The sequence below is a fragment of the Lithobates pipiens genome, unplaced genomic scaffold (assembly GCF_037356315.1).
Source record: "Lithobates pipiens isolate NorthernLeopardFrog02 unplaced genomic scaffold, aLitPip1_a1.2 Scaffold_25, whole genome shotgun sequence".
NCBI classification, from domain to species: Eukaryota; Metazoa; Chordata; class Amphibia; order Anura; family Ranidae; genus Lithobates; species Lithobates pipiens.
The window spans coordinates 144,091,047-144,108,867 of NW_027507787.1; the positions used below are offsets into that span (position 1 = coordinate 144,091,047).

The window sequence follows — 17,821 nt, forward strand, 5'->3', positions numbered from 1 at the left end:
CTCAGCCATGCACCATTGGAGGAAGTGATTTTTGTTGTTGAAGGCTGGGGGGAAATCTGGGTCTCCTAGAAAGGAGCATGGAGGCAAAGGAGAGAGATTTATTTGAATTTCCTGCCGTATAGGGACCATAGGTATAAAGATTGGTATACAATTGTATTCAGTGATATAATTCAACTCACTTTTATAGATCTGGACCATAATAATCCAGATAAAAGGAAAGGGAGAATAGAGCATGTTTCAAAAGCTAGCCAAGGAAAATCTGTAGAAGGGGCGTGTGTAGAATAATTGTATTCATTTGGCATTATAATTTGGCTTTATAATCAAGATCTGTATTCATGCCGTCTTCAAGCTTTGACATGTTCCCTTTTAAGTTTTGACATGGAAAAAGCTCACTTAGCACAGCATAACATAGATCTTGAAATAGTTGTGTGAACATCATTTTTGTACCAGTTGTTCTCCATGTCCAGAGTTTATGACTTAAGGTCAGTAGGTCAGTGGTTTAACACATAAGAATACACATAGAGTAATGTGTCATAGAATTGAGCAAGAATGCTTGAAAAGATCTTTTATAAAGTAACTCATAGATCATCCATAATATAGTTAGTTATTTTAGTTACTTAATTAGTTAGCTAGTTAGAATTTGTGTGAAATATATATATAGAAACAATGATGCGGATTGCTGCACAAAATTATTTTATTTCCAAAAAGGATTACATCAGATAAAAATATCAAAAAAGTACCAGGTACAACTGGCAGTTGACGTTTCGGGCTATGAAGCTAGCGCCCTTTCTCACAATCTCATGTCTGCAACTGGTAACACACTTCACATAACATTTATCAGAATCACAGACGCCTTAATCACAATAATAATTCAGCTGGAATCAGTTAAACCACATTTAACTCTATATTTCTTCATATTAATCACTTTCAAGTGGTATCGGAGCGATTTTGTAGGTCATGGGTACACCTGATTTCTCACTAGATAAAAAAGAATACATTATTAATTGATCGAATGCTCGATCACAATCATAAGTCAGTAAAATAAGCAATCAATTAACCACCATAGATATCAGCACCATCTTAACATATGCTAACTATTCATTTTGACATGCACTCATTAAAGAAACAGGTACAGGTAAAAATCTGTGTTTAACCCTTACAGCTGAAGCATGTCCAAACGATCGATCCAATAAACTTCTTGTTTTTTTTAAATCAATTCCCTGTCTCCTACTCGCCTATTTACGGATACTCCATCAATAACCATATATCTTAATTAAGATACAGTGTGTTTGTTCTCCAAAAAATGCCTCGATAATGGTAATGATTTGTGTCTTTCAATCCTGTCTTTTACTTTTTGAGTTGTTTCCCCCACATAAATCAATCCACATGGACATTTAATGATATAGATAACGTAGGATGACTGACAGGTAAAATGGTCTTTAATATTGATGTTGTATCCTTTATGTGGATGGCAAAAACTTTTTCCCTTAATCATACTCGTACACTGAGTACAAGAAAGACACGGGAAAGATCTAAAATTAGGAGGACCTAAAAATGTTACATGGGAACAGAAGTCCTATATTGATATATTGATCTGATTTTACCAATCTGTCATGTAACAATCTCCCTCTGCGATAAGAGGGTAGTGGAGGCTGATAGAATTCTGGGACAGTTGGAATTTTTTTTTTCAATATAGACCAATGTTTCCTAATTATTTTATTAATGCGATTAGAGAACGGGTGAAACTGTGAGATGAAGGGCATTCTGTGCGCTGCATCTCTTTTTCTATCACAATGCACATTAATGCGTTCCTGGTGTATGATACTCTTTGGATACCCTCCCTGGCACAGTCTGTCTCACTCAGCCGTTCTTCCTTGATATCCTGTTCACTAACAATTCTAGATACTCTCTTCAGTTGACTCCTGGACTTGAATACCCCAGGCGGATGAAAACTGGAGTAATGCAACAATTGGTTGCGATCTGTAGGTTTGCGATACAAGTCGCTAACAATATGACCCTCCCGTATATACAACAATGTGTCTAAGAAGGGTGTAGTAGTGTCAGAAATGGACATATTACATTTTAAACCCGACACTAGAATATTCAAATAAAAATTAAACAACAACAATGATTCGCGGTCGCCCGCCCATATGCAAATTGCGTCATCAATGAATCCAAACCAAGCGACACAATTGTCTACAAACAGTCTGCAGCGATATATGAATGCATTCTCAAGCATGTCCATAAACACATTTGCATACAGGGGGGGGGGGGGGGGGGGGGGGGTGACATTAGAACCCATTGCACTCCAAGTGCGCTGCAAATAATAAGTGTCTTTAAACAAGAAAAAATTATCTTCCAAAACAATTGAAAGTAATTCCAGGAGCAATGACACTTGCGGTGTGTCATACAATCTGGAACCAACCAACAATCGTTTACAGGCTTTCAATACCAAAGAATGTGGGATTGCTGTGTATAGATTAGCGACATCCCAGGTTACTAATGTATATATATTTATTAAATTATAGCTTATTATGTATTTGTATTCAATTATAGCTTATTATGTATTTGTAAGTTTTGTTAGAGAACTGAATTTCTGTTAAAGAATGTATCCATTACAAAAAGTGGCCATTTAGCAGAAGGTTAACACTACAGGGTTTTTATAGAATACTGTTATGTGTTTCTGTCAATCAAAGAAGTTTAAAAGATGTATCAGCTATCAGCAATGTGACTATTTAGAATAATTATTAATATGATCATTTCACCTCTAGCTCAAACTATAAACAGTATCTCACAAATTGAGTACACCCCTCACATTTTTGTAAATATTTTATTATATCTTTTCATGTAACAACACTGAAGAAATTACACTTTGCTACAATGTAAAGTAGTGAGTAATAAATATATAATATATAATAAAATACTCAACACACAGCCATTAATGTCTAAACTGCTGGCAACAAAAGTGAGTATACCCCTGAGTAAAAATGGCCAAATTGGGCCCAATTAGCCACCACCCCACCCCCCCCTGTGTCATGTGTCATGTGACTTGTTAGTGTTACAAGGTCTCAGGTGTGAATGGGGAGCAGGTGTGTTACATTTGGTGTTATCTCTCTCACTCTCTCATACTGGTCACTGGAAGTTCAACATGGCACCTCATGGCAACAGCTCCTTCCCCTCGGCGACATTGTATGGAGCCATTGTGAGGTACCATGAACTTAAAAGGAAAACCCCAGAGGTATCGGATGTAAGCTGATTGGAGCACAGACGTGACCTCTTTCATCTTGTGCCTAAGGTCCAATGTGGCATGCGAGATGTCTGGGAAGATTAGAATTTTCACTCCATCTAATTCTATGGAGGCAGTGTTTCTGGTAGCACTTTGAATATCTTCCTTGATTAGGTAATCTTTCAGGCAGAGTATAACATCCCGTGGGGGTTTATCAGCAGGAGGCTCATGGCGCAGGGCCCTATGAATCCAGTTACACACAAAAGCTGTGGATGGAGCAGAAGGAAGGAGTGTGTGAAATAGCTTGTTAGCTGATGCCCTGTGGTTATGGTTGTCAAGTTTTTTCGACCTGAGACTGTACAAACTGGACATTTTCAGCCAAGAGATCGTAGTTCTTATGGAGATGAGCATGAGCCAGTGCCAGTTCATTGTGTTTAGTCTCTAGGAGATCTGTGTGGCTGCCCAGAGCAGTGATTTCCAATGACACTGAGTTGATGGCTTTATGCAGCTCTGTCTGAAATTCCCCTGCTAGCTTTTCATACATGGAGGATAGACTGTCTTCAAGATCAGCTTTTGTAAGCAGTGTGGGGTACTCAGTGTCATCTCGTTGCGGAGCGGAAGTCACAGGAGAAGCCGCTGGACACAGAGAGCCTTATTGGGCCTGGGCACCATCTATAGCTATGTCTGCTTGTTCTGCTGTGCGCAGGAGGAATGTGGTAAGGGACCACCACTGCGGCTTGTGGTTCTTCAGTTTTTTGCAGGACGGCATGCACCAGTGTTCCCACAGGGGTGCAGGGTAAAATGTGTCTGAAAATAGTGCTAATAGCCCCGTGGGAGGGTTTTTAATCTCCGTATCCACCAGAGCACATTCTAGCTGCATCCATCTCTCATCGCGCCGCGCATGTGCCCCAAATCTAATATTTTATTAAAGCGGTGGTAAACTCGCACATTTTTTTTTTTTTAAAACCTGCAAAGCAAAAGGCATAATGAGCTAGTATGCACCGCATACTAGCTCATTATGGAATACTTACCTTAGAACGAGGCCCCGACATCTGGCCCGATCCACCCTGAGGGAGCTGACATGCTCCCTCGGCGTTTCTTCCGGGTATCGCGGCTCCGGCTCTGTGAGTGGCCGGAGCCGCGATATCGTCACTCCCGCGCATGCGCGCGGGAGATCTCAGTCCAGCCGCTCGGCTGCTGCCGGATTTTGACGGCGAGAAACCCCTTGTGCACATGCGCCGCTGCAGTCAGCGGCGCATACCGAGGGGAATATCTCCTAAACCGTACAGGTTTAGGAGATATTTTTTTTACCTACAGGTAAGCCTTATTATAGGCTTTCCTGTAGGTAAAAGTTAAAAATGTGGGTATACAACCACTTTAAATATGGTGCAGCAAGTCAATTGCTGTATTTTAATTTAGAGTAACAAAATCTTGTTGTAGTTACCATTCTCCATAAAATAAACTTGAGGACTCAATAGGAAGAGTGGGATCCATTCATTAGGGGTCACACAATTGTTTTTTTCTATTGGTTGGACTTAGTGCACTTGTGCTTTTTTTTTAACCTGACTATGCCATGTGTCAAGTGTGCATACCTGTTAACACAAGTACGATGCACTTGTTGCCTGAGTCCTTGAGATACTGTATATAGGAAATTGCTAGGTAGATTAGTTCTACATCATCAATCAATTACTAAAATATCCATGTTTGCTGGATTGACCTTTCAGTACTAGAAGAGTTAAACGAAAATTTAAAATGACGTGTCCAGGCTTCGTTATTGCCACCTCCTAGATATAGCCTGGAAGAAAGAACCCCAAAACCTTTAAACCCTGACCATTTTTGTGCTGGGCCAATTTGAGTGGGATATATTGTACTTAGGCATATGTTTTTGCCTTCCAGCTGAGTAGGTGGAATTATTCCCAATACTAGCTGTGTTTGATATACCTCAGAGTAGAAAATGGGGGGATAAAAATTACAGTACATAAACTGAAATTGGACTGTGCTGAAAATATTACCAGTAATCAACAAACAAAGAAAAGTGGATTTGGGACTTTAAATTGGGCAAACACCAAAGGGATGCCCGCCTCCATCCCAAACATTGGTTTACAAAGGGGAGAGAGAGAAGTGGGACTTTAAATGAAGCACACAGCAGTAAGAGAGTAGGCCAAGTGACTGGGAAGTTATGTTTATTTATATTATACAATTCATAATCCATTGTAAAATATTTTGGGCATTAAACCTATAAAAATACTTTGGGCATCAAGCCGCTGCACAACAAATCTCAAATCAATTAAACATAAAATACATAATAAACCATTGTCCAATAGATATTTGTATATAGTAAAGACATAAATGACAGTGAATACAAATATATACAATGTATAATATAGTTGAAACTTGGATGGCCAGAGAGCCCTTCATAAATAGGTAAAATACCAAAATTGCTGGCACACCCAACAAAGGAAGGAGGAATGCTTTCACCTGGGGGGCTCAGCTGTCCGGCGATTAGCATCTGACCATCCCTCCACTGTGTTTGCCTGGAGATGACACTCCGCCAGCATTGCAGCGCCACAAGGATGCCTTGTGTATACACAAGAGTGTGTATTCCTGATGAACAGGTGTGAGCACTTGAGGCATACATGAAGAGACAGAAACAATTACACTGGTGGGTGTGTCCTTTACTGGGTGGGTGTAGGTGGGTATGCTAGCAAACATAGCTAGGTTATTTAAAGGCCTGCATTTGTGTCGGGTGTTTGGCCTAAGAACAGGCCTGAATCTTTCTTTGCAGTATGTATATTGGGTTACAAATAGGTATGTTTTTTGTGGGGGTTTTTTGGGGAGGTGGGGCATGCATAATTCCTGACCCACACCCCACTAAGGCTGTGGTTTGATGATTGCGTCTAAATCTCACACGTTATGCTACGTACACACATTCTGTCAACAAAACCGTGGATTTTTTCAGAGGGATGTTGGCTCAAACTTGTCTTGCATACACACGGTTGGTCACACAAATGTTGTCGGAAATTCCAAACGTCATGAATGTGGTGTCATACAACACGTACGACGAGCTGAGAAAAATTAAGTTCAATAGCCAGTGCAGCTCTTTTGATGATTCTGAGCCTGCGTGGAATTTTGTGCATTGGACTTGTGTACACACGATCAAAATTTGTTGTTGGAAATTCAGACAGCAAATATCCAATGGAGCATACACATGGTCGGATTTTACAACAACAAGCTCACATTGAACATTTGTTGTCGGAATGTCTGATCGTCTGTACGCGGCTTAGACTTAGACTAATGCCGCATACACGCGACCGGACTTTTTGACGGACTAGGTCCGACTGAACGAATTTGCCGGACAATTCGATCATGTGTGGGCTTCATTGGACCTTTGCTGTCTAAAAATCAGATGGACTTTAGATTTAAAATATGTTTCAAATCTTTCCGACGGACTTGAGTCCGGTCGAAAAATCTGTTGGTCTGTATGCTAGTCTGACCGAACGAAAACCGACGCTAGGGCAGCTATTGGCTACTGGCTATGAACTTCCTTATTCTAGTCCGGTCGTACGTCATCACGTTGGAATCCGTCGGACTTTGGTGTGCTTGTGTGTGGCCAAGTCTTGTTTGTTCGGAAAGTCAGTCGAAACTCCGCCGAAAGTCTGTCGGGAAGACCGTCGGACCTAGTCCATCGAAAAGTCCGGTCGTGTGTACGCGGCATTAGACTTACAACTGCTATGTAATGGTTTAGATGAAAAGGAAGGTTCCTGCTAATTCATTCCTGCTGTGTTTGTCAATGTAGTTTGTGAGCTGCCTTTTTGGCTTTGTAATAATTTTGTCCATTTTTGCTTATGATAATCCTGCCATGCCATTTTTTGGGGTTTGGGGCAAAGACTTTTGATCACCATAAAAGTTTTCTAATGTGATTTTTTTAATGTGTCTAATTTTTAGTGTCCTACCCTAGTAGATTGTAAGCTCTTTTGAACAGGGCCCTTCTAACTATGTCAAATGCTGGAGCATCATTTCTATGCCTTTTATGTTTTTTGGCCCAAGTACATTAATGCACCAAATGTTTATACTAATGTTTAAATAAAAAAGTTATTTTTTTGCTTTGTTTGATGTTGGCAGACTATAAATAGATATTTTCTAAGTGCAAACTATTCATACCCCTTCAAATCTGTATTAAATAATGCTTAATTTCAGGGCTCTATTAATTATTTTGTGGACTAAGTAAACCATAATATATGTCAGCTAAATGTGATATCTCTCTAAGCACCCAAAAAAGAAACAAACAATTTTTTTAACAAAATTTGGAGCGGAGTCGCCCCAAAATCGATACCAGGCCCTTTGGGTCTGGCATAGATTTTAAGGTGAACTCCACGCCAAAATTAAAAAAAAATTGGCTGTGGGGCTCCCCTCAAAATCCATAGCAGACCCTTATCCGAGCATGCAGCCTGGAGGTCAGGATGGGGAGGACGAGTGAGAGCACTCCCCTCCTGAACCATACCAGGCCACATGCCCTAAACATGGGGATGTGAATGGTACATTGTGCCCCGACCCATTCACCAAAAAAATACAAACCACAAGAGACAGTTTTTGACAAATCTTTTATTAAAAAAATAAAAAGAAGAAAAATACATGTACATCTTTTGTCAATCACGACACCCAACGGACCTGAAAAAAAAACCCAAAAAAACACTGTGCCTTGATGGGAGAGCTCTGCCAACTGCTGTCTCTTCGCTTTGACAGGTGTTATATTGGCAAGGGCGGGGCCACCCAGTGACATAACCGGTGACCTTGACCCTTCTGACATCACATGATGTCATGTGACATCAGTGGGGATGGGAGCCACCGGTTGACATAACTGGGTGGCCCGCTCTTGCCTATAGAAGAACTATAAATGCACACAGAGAGCATACGGTGGGAGCCCCCCCATCGAGGCTGAGCGTTTTGATTTTTTGGATCCGTCGGGCACCTTGATTGACGATGGATGTACATTGCGGTACTCTTTTTTTTTTTCATTTTTTTTTTTATAAAAGATTTGTCAGAAACTGTCTCTTGTGGTTTGTATTTTTTGAAGTTTTTTTCCAGATTCCAATAAGCCCCCTGATCGCAGACCCTGACAACCACCAGCCAGGGTTGTCGGGAAGAGGCCCTTGCCCCCATCAATAAGGGGACAAGGTGCTTTGGGGGCACCCCAAAGCACCCTCCCCATGTTGAGGGAATGGGGACTGGTATGGTTCAGGATGGGGGGTTGCTCGTCATCCTGACCTCCAGGCTACATGCTCGATAAGGGTCTTGTATGGACTTTGGGGGGGACTCCACGGCAGGTTCCCCTTAAAATCTATGCCAGACCCAAAAGGCCTGGTATGGATTTTGGGGGGATCCTACACCAATTTTTTTTTAAATGTTGACACTGAGTCCCCCTTAAAATCCATACCAGACCGAAGAGCTTGGTATGGACTGGGGGGGGACCCCACGCAGTTTTTTCCAATTTTTTTTCCTAATAGCCAATGCCACATCACAATGAGCAAGGTTGTTTCCATAATTTTAATGGCTCATTTGCAAAACATTATTGTATAGAATTAAAAACATCAAACAATAGTAAATGTCTTTACTATGTATGCTTGTGCTCAGCTCAACAGGCTAGTGGGTAGCACTGCTACCTTGACAGACTCCCACAGAGGGTATCACCTAATAAAAGATTGCATTGGACTCACCTCCATATGTTGAAAATAGGCAAAGGCCAATTAGCCAATGCACTTTAGTTTTGTTGATTCTATTATATTAACTATTTAAATGCATGCAATGGTATGTAAGTATTCAATAATATTATGGTGTGGAATTCCAAACATTACACACTAGTTAACGGGCAATTTATATTTTTTTGTTTGTTTATTTCAATTTGCTTGTGCACTAGAAAAATAAACACAGCTGCCTTAAATGGGTGGTAGATTTGAACACATAAAGCCCCATACACACCATCAGTTTTTCTACTGAGTTTTTCCTTCAGATTCAATTGCAGTTTCAATTTATATGCAATCAGGCAGGCCCTTGCACTGCATGGTTTTGGTAAACCAAAAGGAAAAAATCAGCAGAAAATCTGACCACCAAGTACAATGAAACCTGCATAATAGTTTAGTATGATTAAAGAATGGACATAAATAATTACTGCTTTATAGTCGCCTAAATAAATAAAAAAAACATACAATAGATATGCATCGTAAATGTTCAATACATGTAACTTTACAGAATAGCAGACATTACTCTGCAATATTCATTCATTACTGCATTCGTTATCAAAATAAGAAAACAAACAAGGAACACTAATTGGAATACACATAAATAGATGCACACGAGGTAGAGCACATCTCACATAAAAATATTTTATTCACATTTATGGATCATGGTTGCAGTGCAGTGCTGTATAATAACTTGGTAGCAATTGGCACTTGCAGATCTGTGGACTCACCACTTAGCACCAATTCCGAATTTACTAAGGCATGTTTGCTGTCAATAACGCAATTTTTCTTTCACATGTTCACCTAGTTGAACTCTTAATTGCCTGAAATGGGAGCTATTACATGATGAGGGCCCAGTACTTCCCGGGACTCTTAGTAAATTACCCCCAATAAAACTGTAAACAATTACAGTTTTTGTGAATTGAATATCCGATTAAAAGTTACAAATAACGCAAAGTAATACAAATTTCACATACTACATGCTTTTGAAAATTGACCTCAATGTTCCCAGTATTGTTTCATCTTTTAGATACAGATTACAAAAATGTATATTCTGCATATTTTTAGTGTGCATTCTTGTTCACCTTTTCATAGATTTAGTGGTGCATATTGTTTGGTTATCCAAAACACACACATTACTACCACCATCTGTGAGTGTCAGTTTATCTGCAGTAATGGTTGTGTGTAAATTCCCTATGAAATCTGACAGCTACAGTGGTGTGAAAAAGTGTTTACCCCCTTCCTCATTTCCTGTTCCTTTGCATGTTTGTCACACTTAAGTGTTTCGGAACATCAAACCAATTTAAACAATAGTCAAGGACAACACAAGTAAACACAAAATGCAATTTGTAAATGAAGGTGTTTATTATTAAAGGTGAAAAAAAATCCAAACCATCATGGCCCTGTGTGAAAAAGTGATTGCCCCCCTTGTTAAAACATACTATAACTGTGGTTGTCCACACCTGAGTTCAATTTCTCTAGCCACACCCAGGCCTGATTATTGCCACACCTGTTCACAATCAAGGCATCACTTAAATAGGAGCTGCTTGACACAGTAAGGTCCACCAGAAGATCCTTAAAAGCTACACATCATGCCGAGACAGGAACAATTGAGAAAGAAAGTAATTGAGATCTATCAGTCTGGAAAGGGTTATAAAGCCATTTCCAAAGCTTTGGGAATCCAGCGAACCACAGTGAGAGCCATTATCCACAAATGGCGAAGACATGGAACAGTGGTGAACCTTCCCAGGAGTGGCCGGCCGCCCAAAATTACCCCAAGAGCGCAGCGACGACTCATCCAAGAGGTCACAAAAGACCCCACAACAACGTCTAAGGAACTGCAGGCCTCACTTGCCTCAGTTAAGGTCAGCGTTCATGCCTCCACCATCAGGAAAAGACTGGGCAAAAATGGCCTGCATGGCAGAGTTCCAAGGAGAAAACCACTGCTGAGCAAAAAGAACATCAAAGCTCGTCTCAATTTCTCCACAACACATCTTGATGATCCCCAAGACTTTTGGGACAACATTCTGTGGACCGATGAGACAAAAGTGGAACTCTTTGGAAGGTGTGTGTCCAAGTATATCTGGCGTAGAAGGAACACTGCATTTCATAAAAAGAACATTATACCAACAGTAAAATATGGTGGTGGTAGTGTGATGGTCTGGGGCTGTTTTGCTGCTTCAGGACCTGGAAGACTTGCCGTGATAAAAGGAACTATGAATTCTGCTGTCTACCAAGAGATCCTGAAGGAGAATGTCCGACCATCTGTTCGTGTACTCAAGCTGAAACGAACTTGGGTTCTGCAGCAGGACAATGATCCTAAACACACCAGCAAGTCCATCACCGAATGGCTGAAGAAAAACAAAATGAAGACTTTGGAGTGGCCTAGCCAAAGTCCTGACCTGAATCCTATTGAGATGTTGTGGTATGACCTTAAAAAGGTCGTTCATGCTCGAAAACCCTCTAATGTAACTGAATTAGGACAATTCTGCAAAGATGAGTGGGCCAAAATTCCTCCAGGACGCTGTAAAAGCCTCATTGCACGTTATCGCAAACGCTTGGTTGCAGTTGTTGCTGCTAAGGGTGGCCCAACCAGTTATTAGGTTTAGGGGGCAATCACTTTTTCACACAGGGCCATGATGGTTTGGATTTTTTTTCACCTTTAATAATAAACACCTTCATTTACAAATTGCATTTTGTGTTTACTTGTGTTGTCCTTGACTATTGTTTAAATTGGTTTGATGTTCCGAAACACTTAAGTGTGACAAACATGCAAAGGAACAGGAAATGAGGAAGGGGGCAAACACTTTTTCACACCACTGTATAGCTGCCATGAACAGTGTGTGCTCTGTCTGTATACTACATACATCTGTTACTACAGTGAATATTTTTGTTTTCTTGAACAGTAAGTAAGCATACACCATTCAGCTGTTCCACATAACTTCAGGCATGACTAAATGCAGCATGGCACTGTAGAACTCATCCAACTTTGCATGACGTGTTCAAGATAGTGAAACGTGTTCTTCAGTGATATTTGCAATGCTTTAAAACATACCTCCCAAATGAAAGGACTTGTTTGGTGAAGCACAGAACAATGTGCAAAGTGTAGAACAATGAACCTATTTATGGCTTTGTAAACTAATTTCAGTACAATGATATTTGTTTGCCAGGGTTTGCAGATCTTTGCACATCATGATTGCTTATGCTTTTGTACTGAGACTATGCTTTTGCATTTCGATCTTTAAAACATGCAAATCAAAGAGAGTGCTTTAATTCAGTTGCTGTTCAAAGTAAACATGCATTAAGAAAAAGATGAAGGCTACTTTTTCTTACTTCTCTGTCTGAAAATGCTAGCTGCCTGGTTATCATGCATTCTTTTTGAGTTACTCAATTATTCAGGGGTTTGGGGTAAGCGCCACATGTATTTTGGCACGACCTCTCCATTTCACAAGGCAGTGATAAAATAGGGCGGCTCCTAGGGAAGCGGCAAAGCCACGATATGTGTGGAGTTTTAATACAATTGATTACAGTCTCTTTATTGGCTGCTTTACGGTCTGCATCATATTTTTGAAGAACTGTATGAATACTGACTGTATAGACATTTCAGTGATTTATTTCTTGCATGATTTAATTTATTTTGCAATGATTGTGATTTATTATTTTAAGTGGTACAGTAATATAACGCCATCATGATCTAGATCATATCAGACCCAGTCCCTGATCAGAGATTTACAAGTAAGTACTATATTGTGAGTATTGTCTGTTCCGATATGTTTTAAAGCTGAAGTTTAGTTAACACATTTTTTCTCTACAGTTTTTGTTACATTTCTTTCTTGTAATGAAGTTGCACATTTTGCAGGCTGCTGGATTCAGTAGAAATCTTTACTGCAGGGCTGCCCTGTCCTCTTCCTGCTGCTGAACCTTCGACACTGTGGGGGTTTACAACTTGGAGACTCAAGGGCTTAGTTGTACTAATGCTAATCTATTGGGGACACACCTTCCTTTTGTCCTCCCCTCCATTGAGAAAAGGTCTTTCACCTGTAACATGATCTGTGGATGGGGTAGAGTCTCATCAGTCACAAAATTCTCTCCCCCATTCACAGGTTATGGCACAGGCAGTGATTACAGTGGAAGAAATGTTCTCAAAAGTTCCAGCAACCTACAAAATGTGGGACATACTTCATTACAGGTGAGTAATGTAACTAAAGCTGAAGAGGAAAAAATTCAGCTTTAAAGCGGGAGTCCGCCGGGACTCCGCATTTTTTTTTTTTTTTTTAAAAGCCAGCAGCTACAAATACTGCAGCTGCTGACTTTTAAAATAGTGACACTTACCTGTCCAGCGCGCCCGCGATGTTGGCACCCGAAGCCGATCTCTAGATCGTCTTGTCGGGTGCTGCCGCCGCCATCTTGGGTATGGGAATCAGGAAATGGAGCCTTTCGGCTTCATTTCCCGGTTCCCTACTGCGCATGCGCGAATCGCGCTGCGCAATAAGGATGGTCCCCGCTGCCTCTGGGATCTGTGTGTTTCCCAGCAGGCAGCGGGGCACTTGCGGAAAGGGGCGGGCACTTGCGGAAAGGGGCATAATCTACGCCCCTTTCCGCAGAGAGCTATCCCGGAAGTGGGTGCAGAATACCTGTACTGTACAGGTATCTGCACCCCCCTCCCCCCTGAAAGGTGCCAATTGTGGCGCCGGAGGGGGGGAGGGTTCCGATGAGCGGAGGTCCACTTTAGGGTGGACCTCCGCTTTAACATCTAAGGTGTGCGTTGTGAATTATTTCGTGTAACGCTACTCCCGAAGGAGCCATATGGTTACTGTCCAGGTCTTCCCCACAGGATGCCCCGCAGCCAGGCACACAAGCTCATTCACACACTACTTCAATGGCCAGTCTAGGAATGTTTGTAAAATTTGGATAGAGATGAGGATAATAGTTGGGATACTCCTAAAACAAGAACTTTGTACATTTGAGGACTTTACTTGAGGTATTCTTCAGGACATGCTATATTAAAGTCTGTGCTTGAAACAAACAGTAGATGTCAGCTTTAAGGCAGTAGTAGCATCTGTACCCACACAAGGAACAGCTGGTTGCCTCCTTCCAACTACCGAATGATACCTTATGCCGCTGATACCAGACTAGATCTTCTGTGGACAGCCCCCCTCACTCAGCTCTCTTTAGCTCCAGGGTCTCAGCATCCAGGGCACCCACCTGAGAACTCATGACAGCAGACATAGCAGCAGTGCCTGGGAGGGCAGTGTGCCCTCATGCTGGACTAATTTTCTCCAGCAAAAGACACTGATCTCAGTGTGCTCACAGAATATATACAGTCTCCCAGCATACCATCAGAGCCTGCCTCTATGGGATTGGCCAAGGCTGTATCCATATTCATGCTGCCATCTGCATTGCTCAACACCTATCATCCAGAAACTTCTCAAGTTCCCTGGATACAGAGGAAGCTATCAAGCACACTGGCAGCAGTTGAGCACGCTGAGCAGACATTACTAACTGATCACTGATTTACTGAGTACAGTGAGCAAACTATGCATTTACCTAACAAACATTAACAGCCACACTGACTACAGTGTGTCGACTAAATTTGCCTATCAAAAACACACACACTAAGTCTATTTATCCAATTCCTAGCATCTATCTAGGAGGGTGCTACATTAGTTCATAATCAACAACATTTTGCAAGTGGTGCAGCTTTTTTAAGAAGATACGATATGGTGAGGTAATGTATAGTTTAGTTGTTTCATCATATTTTTTCCATTATTTACAGCACTGAACATCGGTGAAATTAATATGGCTTTATAAAGTGGAAAAAGTTGTTTTTCAAAAATGGACAACAAGAATGTTAAATAATATTGTAAGAAAGAAACAACATATTCAGTGTATATACACTATACTATACAGCAGGGATATACAATTAGCGGACCTCCAGCTTTTGCAGAACTGCAAGTCCCATGAGACATAGCAAGACCCTGACAGCCACATGCATGACACCCAGAGGCAGAGGCATGATGGGACTTGTAGTTTTGCAACAGCTGGAGGTCCGCTAATTGCAGATCCCTGCTATATAGTATATATATATTCACTAGTCATTCCAAAAATTGTGTTTGTGTTCTAGGTGACAGTAAAGTATATCCAGAAGAATGGAGCTGTTATCCCTATCCGTGTACACACTATTGTAATTTCCGTACAGCACGATGAAACCATCTCTCTGAATGAAATGAGGGAGGCCTTAAAGGAGAAAGTTATAAAGGTGGTGGTCCCTGCCAAGTACCTTGATGAGAAGACTATATACCACCTACAGCCCAGTGGACGTTTTGTCATTGGGGGCCCTCAGGTGATATGACCTTTGTGTTTAAATTCTTTTTATTCAGTCAATTAAAGAGTAACACTGACAATACAATACAATTTAAAACCAAGACACCATTCAAAAAATAATCAAAAGAAGAACAATAGAAAAACATATGGGTTTCCAAAGACAACACAATGAAAAAATATAATTACAAATATATAAGGAAAGGTGCACCCTCTGGAAACGTATCTCTACAACCATATACGGTATATCATATTTCCTCTCTCCAAAAAGAAGGCTAGAGACTTGAGGAAACATGAAGACATCCCTCTTCTAAGTAAAACTACTTTTCCCAATCTACCTCCTATATATAATCTAATGCCGCGTACACATGACCGGACTTTTCAAAGGACTTGGTCCAGCGGACTGGAATCCGTCGGACAATTAGATTATGTGTGGGCTCCAATGGACTTTTTCTTCCCAAAAGTCAGACGGACCTAGAAATAAAACTTGTGTCAAATCTTTCCGACGGACTTGAGTCCGGTCGAAAAATCCGGTCGTCTGTGTGCTAGTCCGACGGACTAAAACTGGCGCTAGGGCAGCTATTGGCTACTGGCTATGAACTTCCTTATTCTACATCATCACAATCGAATCCGTCGGATTTTTGGAGTGATCGTGTGTGGTCAAGTCCGTTCATTTGAAAGTCCAGTGTATTTCAGCTGCAAAGTCCGTCAGATTGTCCGCCAGACCTAGTCCGTCGAAAAGTCTGGTCGTGTGTACGCGGCATAAGAGTTACCAAGCTCTACCTAATCCCTACTTCACACTATTCTATTCTGGGGACGCTGTCCACAAGGTTTAGGAGTGTGTCTATGGGAATGTTTGATCATTCTTCCAGAAGTGCATTTGTGAGGTCAGGCATTGATGTTGGGTGAAAAGGCTTGGTTCATAGTCTCCACTCTAATTTATTCCAAAGGTGTTCTACCGGGTTGAGGTGCAGGTCAGTAAAGTTCCTCTACTCCAAACTCACTCATTCATGTCTTTATAGACCTTGCTTTGTGCACTGGTACACAGTCATGTTGGAACAGGAAGGGGCCATCCTCAAACTGTTCCCACAAAGTTGGGGGTATGAAATTGTCGAAAATGTTCTGTTTACTTTACTGGAAGTAAGTGGCCAAGCAGAACCCCTGAAAAACAACCCCACACCATAATGCCCCCTCCACCAAATGACCAATTTGGACCAGTGTACAAAGCAGGGTGGAGGAACTTGACTGGCGTGCACAGAGTCCTGACCTCAACCCGATAGAACACCTTTGGGATGAATTGGAGCAGAGACTGTGAGCTAGGCCTTCTCTCCAATATCAGTGCCTGACCTCACAAATGCGCTTCTGGAAGAATGGTAAAACATTCCCATAGATACACCCCTAAACCTTGTGGACAGCCTTCCCAGAAGGATTGAAGCTGTTATAGCTGCAAAGAGTGGGCCAACTCAATACTGAACCCTCTAGACTAAGACTGGGATGCCATTAAAGTTCATGTGCGTATAAAGGCAGGGGTCTCAAAATATTTTAGTAATATAATGTATATTCAATTTACATTCTGGAATTTAGATATGCTGCATATGAAGTCGACCTTCACTTTGGTATGACACATGGATATCACCCAGTCATATTGCTTTTTTTTTTTTTGCCTCAAATAAAACTCTCCTACCAATCTGCAAGTTGAAACAATTAAAGTGGAGTTCCACCTATTTAAAAGTCAGTAGCTACAAAAAGTGTAGCTGCTGAATTTTAATAATCAGACACTCACCTGTTTCACGATTCAGCGATGCGGGTGCACAAAGCCCTGCTCCTTTCCCCCGCCTCTCTGCATCGCCAGCATTGTTATTGTGGGTGCGCACCGCATATGCGCAAGCTCCGCTGCTAGCTGTGATTGGCCGGGCGATCTTCTGGGACCTGTGGGAGAGGTGATCTTCCTTCTGGTGCCGCGGTGCCAGGGAGGAAGTGGGAGCTGGGTGCCCATAAAAACAGGGTACCCGCTCTACCCCCCAAAAAATTACATGCCAAATGTAGCATGTCAGGGGGTCACCTACACTTAAAGCGTAAGTTCCATTTCTGGGTGGAACTCTGTTTTAATTTCCATTGGTTAGCCTGAATTTATACATATTTGCTGTCTTTTTTAGCAATGCAATAAAAAAAAAAAGTAAAATGTCATGACATGAAATGTCAATACTCATAAATGTAAATAATCTTGCAATAACTGGTATTGTTCTCACTGGTACAATGTATGGCATTGCAGGGCGATGCTGGAGTCACTGGTCGGAAGATTATAGTGGACACATATGGAGGATGGGGTGCACATGGTGGTGGAGCATTTTCAGGGAAAGACTATACTAAAGTGGATCGCTCCGCTGCCTATGCCGCCCGTTGGGTGGCTAAATCCTTGGTACATGCTAAGCTCTGTCATCGTGTCCTTGTTCAGGTATGGATGTCTCTTTTTACAGTCATATTTACGCTTCCTACTCTAATGCAAACCCACTTCTTACACTATTAAACTAGTGATTCA

The 17,821-nt window shown here is 41.4% G+C and overlaps 1 protein-coding gene across 1 annotated transcript in view; it reads left to right on the forward strand.

Moving 5' to 3' along the window:
• The window catches only part of MAT1A (methionine adenosyltransferase 1A), a 98,209-nt gene that overhangs the window by 59,346 nt on the left and 21,042 nt on the right, over positions 1–17,821 (forward strand). Inside the window, exons 6-7 of the mRNA XM_077454912.1 lie at positions 15,086–15,304; positions 17,555–17,737. Coding sequence (XP_077311038.1) covers positions 15,086–15,304; positions 17,555–17,737 — 402 coding nt within the window. The remainder of the gene's footprint in view (positions 1–15,085; positions 15,305–17,554; positions 17,738–17,821) is intronic.